The sequence below is a fragment of the Dermacentor silvarum genome, chromosome 6, assembly GCF_013339745.2.
Source record: "Dermacentor silvarum isolate Dsil-2018 chromosome 6, BIME_Dsil_1.4, whole genome shotgun sequence".
Taxonomy (NCBI): domain Eukaryota; kingdom Metazoa; phylum Arthropoda; class Arachnida; order Ixodida; family Ixodidae; genus Dermacentor; species Dermacentor silvarum.
Genome location: NC_051159.1, coordinates 133,804,115 through 133,819,727, shown reverse-complemented (window position 1 = coordinate 133,819,727; position 15,613 = coordinate 133,804,115). Strand labels below are relative to the sequence as shown.

At 48.2% G+C, this 15,613-nt stretch overlaps 1 protein-coding gene across 1 annotated transcript; it reads right to left on the bottom strand.

Annotated features, from left to right (window-relative positions):
* Positions 1-101: 101 nt before the first annotated feature.
* On the bottom strand, positions 102-15,379 carry LOC119456912 (putative uncharacterized protein DDB_G0271606). The gene is given in 6 exon segments (XM_049669132.1): positions 102-506; positions 10,819-10,888; positions 13,950-14,443; positions 14,795-14,962; positions 14,965-15,091; positions 15,123-15,379. Coding segments are annotated over 6 exon segments (1,521 nt in total).
* Positions 15,380-15,613: the final 234 nt, after the last annotated feature.

Genomic DNA, 15,613 nt, shown 5'->3' with positions numbered 1-15,613 from the left:
GAGTACAACTTCACCAGGTGTCACTGGTGGCTCCCCGCCACACCTCGACACGACGGCATGACACGGCAGCGGTGACGCGTGCACGCCGGCCTTAGCGCCATCTAGTATTCGATGAGTTTCCAGTTCTCCTCGGCCGACGGGCCGATCACGGCGTACGCCAGGAAGAACCCGAAGGTGAAGACTCCAAACAGGACGGGGAACACGGTACGCGAGAAGTAATCGATGGCCTTGGCGATGCGCGGCTTTGGTGGCAGCTGCCTCGGAAGCAGCTGCGGCCGTCGCAGCCACGCGAGCACAGAGGCGACGGCGCGCAGCCGCTGGCCGCCGCCCACTGGGCCGACGCCGCAGGACGACGCGGGCCGTTCGCCCCCTCCGAGATCATCGGTCGCGCTGACGCTGGTGTCTAACCCGGCCAGGCCCGGCGCAGCAGGTCGCAGCAGACTGTTCTCCTGCTCCGCCGAAAGGCCTCCCGGGCTCGCCCTGTGGTTTGTGCTTGGATGCTGCTCCTGCGGTGGGTAGGGGAGGAAAGGGAGGGGGGTTGGTTAGCCACAGAGACACGCGTTTTTACCTTCACATCATAAAACACACGCAGATACAAAGCACATCTTGGAATCTATGTGCAGTGAAGCTTACGGAGAGCGGTTAATGAAATGATGTGAATTTGCCCGTCTCATTCTTGCGTTATTAGCGCAAAGAAACCTCGCGCGCTCACACGTGCGCTAACTCAAAACACTTAATGCACAAATAGCATTATGAGCTATTCGTCAAGACAGTAGCAGCCAGCAGCCATGGTCAGGAAAAGTCCTGAAGGATTCTCAAAGAAAGCGCAGCTTTAAACTAGGAAGATTTCGCACTTGCCGCTGCTTTGTTCTTGCTGAAATTTCGTAGAAGCATGGCGTCTTATGGTACGGATTGTTGAGTTTAGCGCCTGAAACATTTACTTGCCCAGTTTTCAAGAAAAAAAAAGTCGCAGGTTCGCCCGAAAGGCGAAGCATCGATTGCGATAGCAAATTACTAGAGAGCTATACGAAGCAAGGACAGTAATTTAATGGGCCGTATAATGTTTTAAACATTCACTTATTAACTCAAACATGAACACACCTCGCTCGATGACCGCGGAAACTCGCTGTGAAAACTCCGGAGTGGGAAAGCGCGCCAGTAGCAGCGAGCAAATTGACCTTCGCCCTGTCTCTCGTCTCGCTTCAACGCAAACTAAACGTCGAAAGCACAGCGCATACGAAGCTACCGGCACTCCGCGCATGTACTTTGTCCCCACCGCAGATCGCTTTGAAGATGAGGCCCGCGCGGGCGCGCACTTTGCCCACATCGCAGATCCCTTTCACGATACGGCGCCCGCGCGGCCGCAATGTCAGCAGCAGGCGACGGAACGGAATGCACCCCCTATCCCTGTCCCTCTCCGTCGCCTCGCCGCCATGCCTCTCGCGCAAAAGAAGAATGCGCGCTTCCAGCCTGCCTTAGTCCCTCGCGTGCGCTACATTGAGCCGCGATTGCCGGCTCACCCTCGTACGCTTTCACTCGCACAGACAGCGTACAGCGCGCGGCGACGATTTTATCGCCGTTGGACCTTATACGGAACCTCACGGCGACGGCGACGACGGCGACGACGGCGACGACGGCGAAGTCGACGGCAGAAATGCGCTTGGAGTGTCCATGTAATTGCTATCGAAATATTAAGATATTAAAATTCGTTTTCGCCTGCGCCCTATTATGATGTTCACATCACACTCTCCATGAAGTAGCGAAAACCAATGTATACGGCCAAGCTTTGATGTACAGAAAATGACGAAGGCGACCATGTGACGGCCTATCCGCCATGTTTTGGATGCCACTTATGGTTAGAGGCCTACGCAACTGCAGTTAATTTTTTTTAAAAACAAGGGAATTAACACGGCCAAGTGTTATATTGAACAATTCCGACCGTAAAATTCGACCTTGCAGCGCCATTTGAGCAAGAACGGAACAGCGGCAAGCGAGAACTCAACCCCCCCCCCCCCCCCCGCCCCCTTTTTTTCTTCTTGAATGATGTGTTGGGAGAAACGCCAGTCTACCAAGACCATAATCGGCTGCAACAACGATTCATGGCATAATGAAGAAGAGCCTAATTCCTCGCCACTAGGGGTGCTCGCCACGTCGTTCTTAAAACTTAAAGCTTATGCTTATGCATAAGCTTAAAGCTTATGATGACATCTCTTTGCTTACGGGAATATTTTGCTGTTTAACTGTTCATTCGATGAAGGTGCGGGAGAGACACCATGAGGGTCAACCGGCTGCAACGTTATAATGATCCTTTTCGTAAAATCTCTTTACCCCGTATAACACCGTAAAATTGTTTGAAAGCCAATCGAAGACTCGCTTGAACCTCGGAACCACTAACCTATCTACGAGTTTCAAAGTGGCAAATTTTATACACTTGTATATATTGTAAGCATTCTGAAGCCCTTTTATCTGCGTTCCCTAGTCTAACGTGCTGCCAGGCTGGCCGCTTCCGTCCACGGGGGAAATTAGTGTAAGCATATTTATGCGGACTTCATCTGTACAAAGCCATCATCAATCATCGGCTTGTGTTTGTTTTTGCGTCGGCGCGATCTTTCCTATTGGAATATAGCATCGTCTCGACCGTGGAATTTCAATATATGATATTCTAAAGCACCGCCATAACAAAATCAGTGTAAGTGATTATATTGACACAGAAGTGCGCCCTGACGCCAGAAATATTGGTCTCGGAGCTATCCTGGTGCAAAAGCAAGACGGGACTGAACGAGTTATAGCCTATGCGAGCCGCACTCTGTCACGCGCCGAGTCCAATTATTCCACCACAAAGAAGGAGTGTCTCGCGGTCATTTGGGCTACTAGAAAGTTTAGGCCGTATCTCTACGGGCGGCCATTTAAAGTTGTGACCGATCATCACGCTTTGTGCTGGTTGGCCAACCTCCGAGGCCCTTCTGGACGATTGGCACGTTGGAGTCTGCGACTCCAGGAATTTAACATCACCATCGTATACAAGTCCGGCGGAAAACATGAAGATGCTGACACGCTATCACGAGCACCTGTTGAATCTCAGAATCCTGACGAGGAAGATGACAGCGCCTTCCTGATGACTTAGCGGGCCGGACCTGCTCGCTAAACAGCGATCGGACGCTGAGTTAAGGCCCATCATTGATTACTTAGAAGGCGACATCGCGTCCATTCCTCGCCCTATTTCCGGACGGTTGTCATCATTTTGCCTACGAGAGGGCATCTTATACAAAAGAAACACAGATGCCGGCGACAAATCACGCCTTCTAGTAGTGCCTGAAGCCCTTCGCGACGACATCCTATTAGCCTGCCACGACGAGCCGACATCTGGCCACTTGGGCTACTCAAGGACTTCTGGACAGGGTACGACAACTGTACTACTGGCCTAGACTGACTCTTTGCGTCAAACGCTACATGAAAGGATGTCGTCAATGCCAGCGCCGCAAGTCACCACCCTTCAAGCCTGCAGGCCTTCTACAACCCATCGACCCTCCACGTACGCCGTTTGATCAAGTTGGAATGGACCTTCTTGGACCATTTCCCTTGTCTTTCTCCGGAAATAAGTGGATCATTGTCGCAACCGATTACTTGACGCGTTACGCTGAGACGAAGGCACGACCACGCGGGACCGCGTCTGAGGTTGCCCAGTTTTTTATGCATCACATTGTGCTTCGGCATGGCGCACCTTCATTCATCATCACTCACCGAGGGACGGCGTTTACGGCGAAGCTTCTGGACGACATCTTCAAGTTGAGTTACCCGAGTCATCGAAAGGCCACTGCATACCACCCTCAGACTAACGGCTTGACAGAAAGACTAAACAAAACACTGGCTGAAATGATCTCTATGTACGTGGATGTGCAGCACAAAACGTGGGACGAAATCCTGCCGTACGTAACGTTTGCGTACAACACTGCCACGGTTCACGCCGTTGCGCCTCGTTTATGGTCGAGATGTTCAAACTATGCTCGACGCCATGATTCCGTATGACGACGTCGATCAGCTCGACCAGTTGGCTCCTGACGTCGAGGAGTAGATTCAGCGCGCCGAGGAAGCACGTCAACTGGCCCGTGTGCACATAAGACAGCAGCAGTGTACAGATGCAATAAGGTAGAATCTCCACCATCGACAAGTTACCTATGAGCCCGGTGACCAAGTTTGGGTTTGGACCCCCATTAGACGGCGAGGCCTCAGCGAGAAACTCCTGAGCAAGTACTTCGGACCGTACACAGTGTTAAGGCGTGTCAGCGACGTGAACTATGAAGTGATTCCAGACGGAGACTTGTCATCGCCCAAGCGCAGATCACCACGCGCAGAGATTGTACATGTCGTCCGCCTCAAGCCGTATTTTACACGGTGATGTTCAAATAGTGTAGTGGTGAACAAACTTTTTCTTTTTCTTTTTTTTTCGCTGTAGTCGCGGCGTCCTCCAAGGAACTGCGAAGCGATTTTTTTTACCACAGAACGCATTTTTTGCCTCGTATTCATGTCCGTTTGTGGGCTAGCGCGTTTCCATTTTTTTTTGTGTGTGTGTCTTACCTAATTTGTGTACTTTCCGCGTACGTCTTGTGTTTGAGCATCGAGTCGATGCTTCATTGGGAGGGGGAATAAGGTCACCTGGTGTTTTGAGCCAGCAAGCGATCATCATTGCGTGCCCAGCAAGAACGGCGAAGAAGACGATGAAGTCGAAGATCCCTCGCCAGCTGGAGAACCATCCCTTCGTGTCTGGCATTCTTTGTGTCTGGCTGCTGGTACTTTTGATTGCTACTGCCTTAGCGCGTGACAATATTGAGCACATGTGTTTATCTTCCCTATTGTAAGATAATACAAGATGTGATCCTCTGCACTTCCTCTGTAAAGCACTGGTACTGCTAAGACTCATTAAGTCTCAAGACCCACGTAAAATTAGACCAGAGGTTGGACGTCACAACAAAAAAATCAAAACAAAAGATTATGAAGATCCAACCCACATTTTGGAACCTATGTGAAGGAAGCTTTTGCGACGCGATCAATTAAACGTTATGCAACTAAGCTAGGTGCGTACAAGTGTCTTTATTTCCATTCTCGCCATCGTGCAATCTCGTGCAATGTTTATGTTTATTGAACGCGCAGCTCACGACCTTAATATTATGATACGCCGAAATGCAAATGGTAGTGCATGACATTGCGCCCTGTCGTACGTCGACGCAGTGACGTCACACTGACGAAGGCGATGTTTGATGTTTGTCGAGGGAAGAATGTTGAGAGGAGGCGCACGCAGAGAGACGTATAACGTGAAAGACAGTGATAAGGCCCACTATTATCGACCCGTCTCATACTTGGCATCTTTGGCCCTGTGAAAACTGGCACGCGCACGCGTTTTGGCACGTGTTATAGGCAACGTGACGCGTGAGCCAATTGTCCAAAAGAGCCAGTTGGCATCGGCAAGTGCGAAGTATGCGTGCATTTGAGGTACTAACGGTTAGAATATCGGGCTGTAGTGATCGGAGAGCCATATTCGATTCAACATTGATCTGCACAGCTCAACAAGAAACAAAGGATGGAAAGAAACGACGGAGCCAAGCGCTTCTATGCGTCCTTTGTTCCCCGTTGCGAGAGAGAGTGTGTGGTTGTGAAGAGGAAGAGGCGCCATTTTCTGTAGTCCTTCAAGGAGCCCGACACAGCGCCTTTGGCCCATCATCATAGATTATCAGCTAGCCCGGTCTGGCACCTTGCTTCGATTCCTGAATTGGACAAATAGTTTTCTTTTTATTTTGATTGCTCACTGTGTATAAGCTATTGGACAAGACAATGGCAGCCACGGTCTGAAAAGACCGGAAGGGATGGCAACGAAATCTTAGCGCGAATTAGGGACCCTTAGTACGCAATCCTACGCCCAGCTTTAAGGTGGTTTCAGCCTTTGAAAGCACAGGTGCCACCGACTACTGATAGGCGAAACTTCGCCACCCTGTGCCTAGAATCCACACTCGTAAATCCTGTGCTCATAGAATGCAGACTCTTTTTCACAACCAAATGACAAAACTTTTTGCAGCTGGCTATCTGTGCTTTGTCGTGGAAGTTGTCTGACAGATCGTCTTGCAAAAGATGAAATCACCATGAAACGAATGATGGTCTCAGACTAAAAGGAGACCAGGCCCGAAATAGTGCCCTACGTCCATAGGATGTCCCGTAATGTCAAGAAGGTGGTAGGCAGGTATGTCACACCAGCGGCTTTTTCGGTGGCGCGCAAGCTTGCTGGCCTGTGCCCACGCATATTAAACGAAAACAGGATGCGTGGATGACAGAAGAAGCACGCCGGGCAGTACGGGAAGTTCGCAATTGGCGTTCTTTACTTGGTGACGCGCTTATGTGGGAAGGCCTATATAGGTAACACTAGACGGTGCGTTAATGACCAAGCACGAGTACATGAACTTCGGATTAAAAAGAAAGAAAGTGGGCATCTGCCTACAAATTGCGTCGCTTGCAAGTGCGAACCTTGGTTTCACGAGATTCAGATTAGAAGCAAAGAAATTTTTGCACGCCAACTTTAGGAGGTCTTTCTTACCAGGAAAGGAGGCACGGATAATGTCAGCGATACGTCTGTGTGTCTATTTGAAAGCGAGATGCGGTTTGTTTATTCTTTTTATTTTCTGTGATGAACATGTGCGCGTGCAAATTTATCGTAGTATTTTTGTTGTTTTGTTGGGCACTCTGATAAATCACCTGTGGTCTTCTGTTCTTTGTGTTTTTTTATGTTTCTTGTGTCTGTGTTATTTTCGCTACATTGACTTTACCTTACTGAATGTCATTCCCCACATTTCACTTATGAGTGATTAGAGTGTACGCTTAAGAAATATGTGCTGCACCTGTCATCTAGTAAACGTGAACCGGTAAGCGGAAATAAAGAGTGGAGGCGTGCCTGCGTGAAATGGCGTTAATCAGCAGTCGGCGTTTCATCTCCCGCTTAATTGAACGCCAGAGAGTCATCACAGTGTGCGTGTAAGGGTTGCATGCACAAGTATTTTGTTGTTTTCGCATACTTTTTTTTTCCTAGATAAGGAAAAGATCTGAATCCTGAGCTTCCCTACAAGATTAGGTGCTGTGTGGAATTGTGTAAGCGCTAAGGCAACAGTAGATCAGGAGGCTTTTCTTTTCACACTATAGTTAGCTCACATAACACACTGATTCCAGGCATGGCGTTGTTGCCAGCCCTGACACTTCTGATCACTGATAGGTGCAGTCGACAAAAGCACCTGTTTCTATGTGGAGTACAATAGGTGACAGCCTGTGGTGAACAGCAGTAAAAAGGAGAGGGATGCCTAGGGGCCGTTATGCTAAAGGAGTTCAAAAGGGCTCTTTTGTTGAGTTAGAAGAGAAGCTTGTGAATGACGAGCAAAGCAAGCCAGGGAATGTCCCTGTTGAAGCTGTCACTTCGTTTCTAAGAGTGAGGCAAGACCTTTTGTATTAGCGCATTTTGGTGCTCTGTTGCCATTGATGGAAGCCAGCCAGACCAAATGCGTCTTAAAGGCTGGTGATGAACAACTTTTAGAAGTTCGTCAAAACGAGTTCGCCTTGATACACGAAATAAAACTATGAGAACATTATTGATACACCAGATAGACACATAGAGAACAGTGCACCTAAAGTGCACTGTTCGTGCTTCGAACACCCTGAAAGAAGATCCTTAGTGATCCGGGGTCGTGGTGTCTTACGTACTGTCCTGGCCAAGCGCGCGCTACCACGCTCTCGGGATTTCTGGCCTTCAGTATCCAGGTAAGACAAATCTGAGGTGAGTGTAAGACGGAAGCTACTTATTCGGTGACATTTTTTTGTGGTAGAGTTCAATAGAATCGGATTACACCAGTCAGAAGCATCACGATTATTTGAGTGTGAACACGCAGTGACGTAATTCCCAACCTATCGGAAATATATTTTGGTTAGCTGCATCGAAGCGATGGCAAGATAGTTTCGTTGTGCCACATGAGCTTCTGGTGTACCTTTCGTTTCGAGCCTTCCTGGGTGGTTTTCACAGTTGTTCCAGCACTGACGCTATTTCCGTGAAATAAATTCGCAGCAACTTGCTAATAGAAAAAAAAAGGAGAAGAAAGAACTTCAAAAGCGGTGAGCTTAAAAAAAAATAAAGACAGCTGCAGACCCACAAGTTGCAGCATAACATTACAAAAGAGAAAAATTCAAAAGAGAAAGATATGTGCACTAAGATTATAATCACAAAGAAAAATGCACAACCGCAGTCATTGCTACAAAAAGAAAGATTCGTGGAATGCCAGCCGTGCCTACGTCTCTTTCCGTGCACGCTAATGTCTCTACTAGATGAATGAATGTGTTGGATTTGGATGGGCTTACTCCGTTCTTCAAATAAAGAAACAAAAGGCACAAATCACTGTCAATAGCGTCAAAAACAGTGGCTTGCCAAGGCCAATTGTCCGGCGTCATATTTTCTTGTGTTCCTGGTGTTTTTCTTTAGCTGCACCAAAATTTTCAAAATTGCCTGTGGCAGATAGTATAATTCTAACCCTTGATCTAAATTAAATTGCTCGATGAGGCGGCCATTACTTCTACGAAAAATCAAAAGGCACTTACATACGTAATTTATTACGAAAGCCGTATTTAACCCATGATGCATGAGGAGGCATCATCTTTCAAGATTGCAACAACTGATTATATTTTGAATTTATCACTCTAAATACTAATAATTGTTCGAACGTGTTGTATATTTTATTGTCTATTGTACCCACCCCCTCCGTAACGCCCTTCTGGGCCCTGAGGGTACTATAAATAAATAAAAAAATAAAATAAAATAACCCACATTCTTTGAATTTTGTCTACACATCGCCCAGAATGTGCTCCTGGCTGAACCCACTGTCTTGTCACAACTACAAACGCCACCGAGATGAAACTTGACAAACATAGGGACACTACTAGGACACTACTATGGCAAAATATTATGCGAAGTTAAGTGCATGTGAATTAAATACAGATTTTGCAAAAATATTCTACAGCAAGTGTTCCAAAGTATTATAGTGCTGTTATCACGTACGTTTCGCAATGTTCCAAGAGAACTCTTCAGTCCACCAAGTTTGTATTTTGTCAACATAAGGGGCACGTTAATGGTAATGTGTAGACAAAGTTCAAACTGTGTAAGTTAATTACGGCTTTTGCAATAAATTACGTATGCAAGCTTTCTGGAGTGCTATGAGTATGTTTTACGAGCAGGGTGAGATTTAGCGCGCTGCCCTGGCATAACTATAAAAGCCTCCGAGAACAAATGTAGTGAGAAATTGGGGGAAAATACTATTTCAAATACGTATGCGAAAGTAAATTTGTGTGTATCAAATAGAACCTTTTTAAAATTCTCCTTTAGCAAGTGCTTGAGAGCATTGTACATACGTTCATTTTACGCTGTTTCCCAGAGTCAGGGAATAAACTGTAAGTTACTGCTAGATCACATTTCCGTGAAATGGGGGCTGTCATGTGTTTGGCAATACTTGAACGTTTGTGGCGTAATTAGGAGTGTTGAAAATAATTAGCCAACCCTATTTTTTTCTATGTTCTCATGCAAAATATGAGGTTTGTAGTAGGCTTCCTTGGTGTCCTCGAGGAAATAAGTGAGACACCTTATCTATTTTTCGTGAAACTCTGGGGTAGGTTATGGGTGGTATGTATGCACATTAAATGTGCGTGTGAATTTTGTGTGGTTTTTCCGTAAACTTACGTATGCAGGCACTCCTGACCGTTATAAGAACGTTTTATTACCGGCATGCAAATTTACCTGCTGACCTGAGGTAACTATAGATGCCACCAAGATCAAGTTTAGTGAAAATTGGGGGAACATTAGGGTTAATGTTCCCGCAAAGAAAAGTCTGTGTGGATATGTTACTGCCTTTATAAAAGATGCCTTAACAAGTGCTTGAAAGAATTGCGAGTAGTGTTTTAAAGTAGGGGGTTTAATTACAGGCAACTGAAATTGGAAAGGCTCTAAATATTGTATCTAAGTATTGTAAAGGCTCTAAATAAAAAGCTTATCTGGAAATTAGGTTGTGATACTGCAGGGAAGCGTGAGTCTGCTGTCATTTTTTATGGGATTGCCTATAATTGTTAATGCGTGAAGCGGTAATTTCTTAAAAATGTTCTGCCGCTGGGGCTTCGTTTGTAAAATAAAGGAATGAAAAATTGATTAATGATGTGGTGAGCAATAAAAGTGAGTCTCATTTACCCTGCCTCAGGGTGTCGTGAGAATACATTTCTTTGCGAGTGCGAGGTCAAGTTCTCGTACGAGCACGCATTAACGCTTTTAATAGGCACAATGTGCTAGAGAAACAAGAACGAGCGTTGACCGGCATTAAGACGGGTGTCAGAATGGAGTTAATCCACTCAGGTACGGGATTGCTAATGAGCCACACGAAATTCACGATCTGAAGGATGACACAGTGCGTTTCCTCTCAAATAATTTGTAGCATAAACCTGCAATACTGTTTAGTCGTTTTCATATGATTGTGCGCTGCCTTGTATGTACAGTGTTTCGAAACTGAATTGAAATCAAGATATCCCGAAAATTTAAATCATTTTACTTGCTGTCAACGAGCGAAAGGTAAAATTTCCAAAGATGAATGCAAAGAAAATGCAAGCCGGTCTGCAGAACTATCACAGCGATAATAAGACACACTGAGCCTGAGTTGACGTGATCACGGCATGTCTGAGATTCTGTGTCATGCAACGCAAATACGGTGGCTAGAATGACGCAGGTGATTCCTGATGAACCAATGATCCGATCTATGGACTAACTGAGGACGGCCCACCGATATCGTTGGAATGAGAGATGACGAAGAGGTCGGGGCGATTGGACTGACGAAGCCTGCAGCAGGAAAATCAAGGAGAGGCCTGAAAACGAATGTGCCAAAGAATGTACTATAGCTGCATGATTCATAATGTGTCAATGCAATAAGGCGTGAATGCGTGCCTGCACATATATGCGGATTCGGTATACGAGGTAAAACTTTAGTACGCGCGATGCTTTTAAACGTGTATTCGCACTAACTACTCTAAAGTAGGGACTGGGATAATCTAACAATTCCTATCCGTTAATTTTCTTTTTTTATTCTTATAAATCACAACTTGTGACCGGTCGATTGCGGTGACACCGTATAGGTGGAACGCCGCCCAGGGTCATTGCCAAAATGTGAAGAGCAAGGGAGTTGGAACTGAATCGTTAGATATTATACCAACCCTGCACCGGAAGCACGTATACGTGATTAACAAGGGAACATACTGCGGAACGAACATCCCAGCCCAGAGTGAGGAGTTCTCGGAAACCTAACTCGACAGCATGTGTTGTCTAAGTGATCAGCCAGCGTAGGTCCTGGGAGTCCCAATTACAGCACACTCCTCCTTAAGAGACACACTCGGAATGCTTTTCTAAGGAAGGGCGCTATGACCTAAAGCTATTTTAAACTGTTTCTATTCCATTGCAGCTATCAGCCGTCCATAATTGGTAAAAAAAAATTCGGCCTACCCCCGCTTCGCCTGCCTGCCACGCGACGTCACGGAAACAGCCTGAAATATCCATGTAAGATGACGTGTACACACTGGTTAGTCATGATTAGACAAAAAAACAAAGAGGATTATTTGAGATTATACACATTAGGTGTGCGAAAACTCACCACATCAATGTGACCTGTATACATTAAAGAGGCATTAATATGCCGGACTAAATTAACTTATTTTCGAAATAGCCGGAGACGGCCCCGTTCCAAAAGAAATAAAGATGTCTACCCACAGATCGCTCTGGCACTGGCTACATCGAGTTGCCGGAGAGAACTCGATAAGACTACGCTCTATACCTGAGTGTATTGTAACCTTTTTTTGTGTGATATTGATTATCGGCTCATAACTGCCAAAGCATAATATCCAAGTCTGCCACTTTTGAATGGAATAGCAAGCAGCTTACACTAAAGACTCTTGTAAACACATATGAAATTCGCGGAGTACAATAAACCCCTCTATATGGCTTTCATATATTATGAAAAGGCATTCGATTCAGTAGAGATACCTGCAGTCATGGAAGCAATGCGTAATCAAGGAGTACAGGAGACATACGTGAATATCTTGGCAAATATCGACAAGGATTACACAACAACCTTGGTTCTCCAGAAGAAAAGTAAAAAGTTACTTAACAACATAGGGGTCAGGAAAGGAGACACAATCTCTTCAATGTTATTCAGTGCATGATTGGATGATGTATTCAAGCTCTTAGACTGGGAAGGCTTAGGAGTGATGATCAACGGCGAATATCTCAGTAACCTTCGGTTTGCAGATGACATTGTGCCATTCAGCAACAATGGGGACAAAAACAAATGGTTGAGGACCGTAATCGAGAAAGTGTAAGAGTGGGGTTGAAGATTATTATGCAGAAGACAAAGATAATGTTCAATACCCTGGCAAGGAAACAAGAATTCAGGATCGCCAATCAGCCTCTGGAGTCTGTAAATGAGTACGTTTATCGAGGTCATTTACTCACAGCGGACTCTGGTCATGAGACGGGAATTTACAGAGAATAAAATTGGGTTGGAGTACATATGGCAGGCATTGCCAAATCCTGACTAGGAGCTTACCATTGTCATTGAAAAGAAAAGTGTACAATCATTGCATTCTACCGGTGCTAACATATGGGTAAGAAACTTGGAGGTTAACAAAGAATCTCGAGAACAAGTTAAGGACCGCACACAGAGCAATGGAACGAAAAATACTATGCCTAACGTTAAGGGACAGGTAGAGAGCGGTGTAGGTCAGAGAACAAACTGGGATAGCGAATATTCGAATTGACATTAAGAGAAAAGAATGCAGCTGGGCAGGCCATGTAATGCGTAGGATGAATAACCGGTGGACCATTAGAGTTACGCAGAATGGGTACCAAGAGAAGGGAAGCGCAGTCGTGTCATATGTAAGAGGCATGCAGCGCAGAAAGGAAGAAGAGGACGATGTACACATATCGGTCCGAACGGCATGAGCCCTCGAGGCGCGTGATCCGAGCTGTGATAGATGGAGAAGCGGCGCTGAGCTGAATTATCGACGTGGCTCTGGGGCAAGAAGGTTGTAGCGTCAGCATCGCACTGGCGACTGGAGAAATTGAGGTTTGGTCAAATCCGTGACGCTGGCAGTTCAGGGTGTGGCCGTCGACCGAGGCGACATTCGACCGAGGCTCCTTGGACCGGCTGCAGCCTCTCACGACAGTGCCGGGCACTCCAGGAAGGATCCCCCTTCAGAGGCAGACCAGCACGTACGATAGTCCCTGGGGCGTCTCGTCGGCACTCGAAGAAGAGGCATAGGTGGAACCCAGAGTTAGTCCTAACCTGTGGAGCCTTGTTGCCACGTCACCGACGGCGTTCGGGACACCGGCATCAGAGACAGATGAGTTACCGAGTTGACTGACCAACACCAAGGTAGCAACATTCACGGAGTCGGCGAGAGCACCGACTATGATGAGGATCCTACGCGCTTCGGACTTGGAAGATACGTGCGACAACAAAAGTCAGTAAGAACGGTCCTTTCTTTTAGCGTCGCAGCAAGAGGCTAGGGTTGCCTGACTTTCGCGTAGGAAACACCCAAGGGCTTACGCAGCCGGAACTAAGGACATGTCAAGTGATTTCTAATTAGGTTATATAAGTGTTAGTGTTTCTTCATTATGTTTTATTTTAAGTGAGGTTTATTCTGAGTTGGGGTTGAGTGGAATTAAAATGTGTTTGCTGTGCGGCGCTGCATCTCCCAACCCCATCTCTCGTAACATCCGCATGCCCCCGAGATCGGTGACACACGACAAGTCAAGGACGGCAGAAAACTAGGTGGGGTGATGAAGTTAGAAAATTTGCAGACGCAAGTTGGAATCAGCTAGCGCAAGACATGGGCAATTGGAGATCGCAGGGAGAGGCCTTCGTCCTGCAGTGGACATAAAAATAGGCTGCTGCTGCTGCTGCTGCTGCTGCTGCTGCTGCTGCTGCTGCTGCTGCTGCTGCTGCTGCTGCTGCTGCTGCTGCTGCTGCTGCTGCTGCTGCTGCTGCTGCTGCTGCTGCTGCTGCTGCTGCTGCTGCTGCTGCTGCTGCTGCTGCTGCTGCTGCTGCTGCTGCTGCTGCTGCTGCTGCTGCTGCTGCTGCTGCTGCTGCTGCTGCTGCTGCTGCTGCTGCTGCTGCTGCTGCTGCTGCTGCTGCTGCTGCTGCTGCTGCTGCTGCTGCTGCTGCTGCTGCTGCTGCTGCTGCTGCTGCTGCTGCTGCTGCTGCTGCTGCTGCTGCTGCTGCTGCTGCTGCTGCTGCTGCTGCTGCTGCTGCTGCTGCTGCTGCTGCTGCTGCTGCTGCTGCTGCTGCTGCTGCTGCTGCTGCTGCTGCTGCTGCTGCTGCTGCTGCTGCTGCTGCTGCTGCTGCTGCTGCTGCTGCTGCTGCTGCTGCTGCTGCTGCTGCTGCTGCTCTGCTGCTGCTGCTGCTGCTGCTGCTGCTGCTGCTGCTGCTGCTGCTGGCTGCTGCTGCTGCTGCTGCTGCTGCTGCTGCTGCTGCTGCTGCTGCTGCTGCTGCTGCTGCTGCTGCTGCTGCTGCTGCTGCTGCTGCTGCTGCTGCTGCTGCTGCTGCTGCTGCTGCTGCTCTGCTGCTGCTGCTGCTGCTGCTGCTGCTAGCTGCTGCTGCTGCTGCTGCTGCTGCTGCTGCTGCTGCTGCTGCTGCTGCTGCTGCTGCTGCTGCTGCTGCTGCTGCTGCTGCTGCTGCTGCTGCTGCTGCTGCTGCTGCTGCTGCTGCTGCTGCTGCTGCTGCTGCTGCTGCTGCTGCTGCTGCTGCTGCTGCTGCTGCTGCTGCTGCTGCTGCTGCTGCTGCTGCTGCTGCTGCTGCTGCTGCTGCTGCTGCTGCTGCTGCTGCTGCTGCTGCTGCTGCTGCTGCTGCTGCTGCTGCTGCTGCTGCTGCTGCTGCTGCTGCTGCTGCTGCTGCTGCTGCTGCTGCTGCTGCTGCTGCTGCTGCTGCTGCTGCTGCTGCTGCTGCTGCTGCTGCTGCTGCTGCTGCTGCTGCTGCTGCTGCTGCTGCTGCTGCTGCTGCTGCTGCTGCTGCTGCTGCTGCTGCTGCTGCTGCTGCTGCTGCTGCTGCTGCTGCTGCTGCTGCTGCTGCTGCTGCTGCTGCTGCTGCTGCTGCTGCTGCTGCTGCTGCTGCTGCTGCTGCTGCTGCTGCTGCTGCTGCTGCTGCTGCTGCTGCTGCTGCTGCTGCTGCTGCTGCTGATGATGATGATGATGATGATGATGATGATGATGATGATGATGATGATGATGATGATGATGAAAACCTTTACGTGGCAGCATAACGTTGCTGAACCCTTGCAGCATGTATACGACACCGCTCTGCCAACCCTTCTTCGCTGAGGATCCGTTTTAGCGGCATAATTAAGCTTCCGTTGCAAGCCGCCGTGATTTTCCATCAGCTACCGGAAGCTAAGCAATGGAAAACTTACCAATCGCAGACGCCGGGACCTCCCTCTTCATCTAGTTATCTACTTTCATTGCGCTAGCCACGGCCCCACTGATGCCCTCTCCACTTCTGCGTGCTCCTGGCCTTTTGTC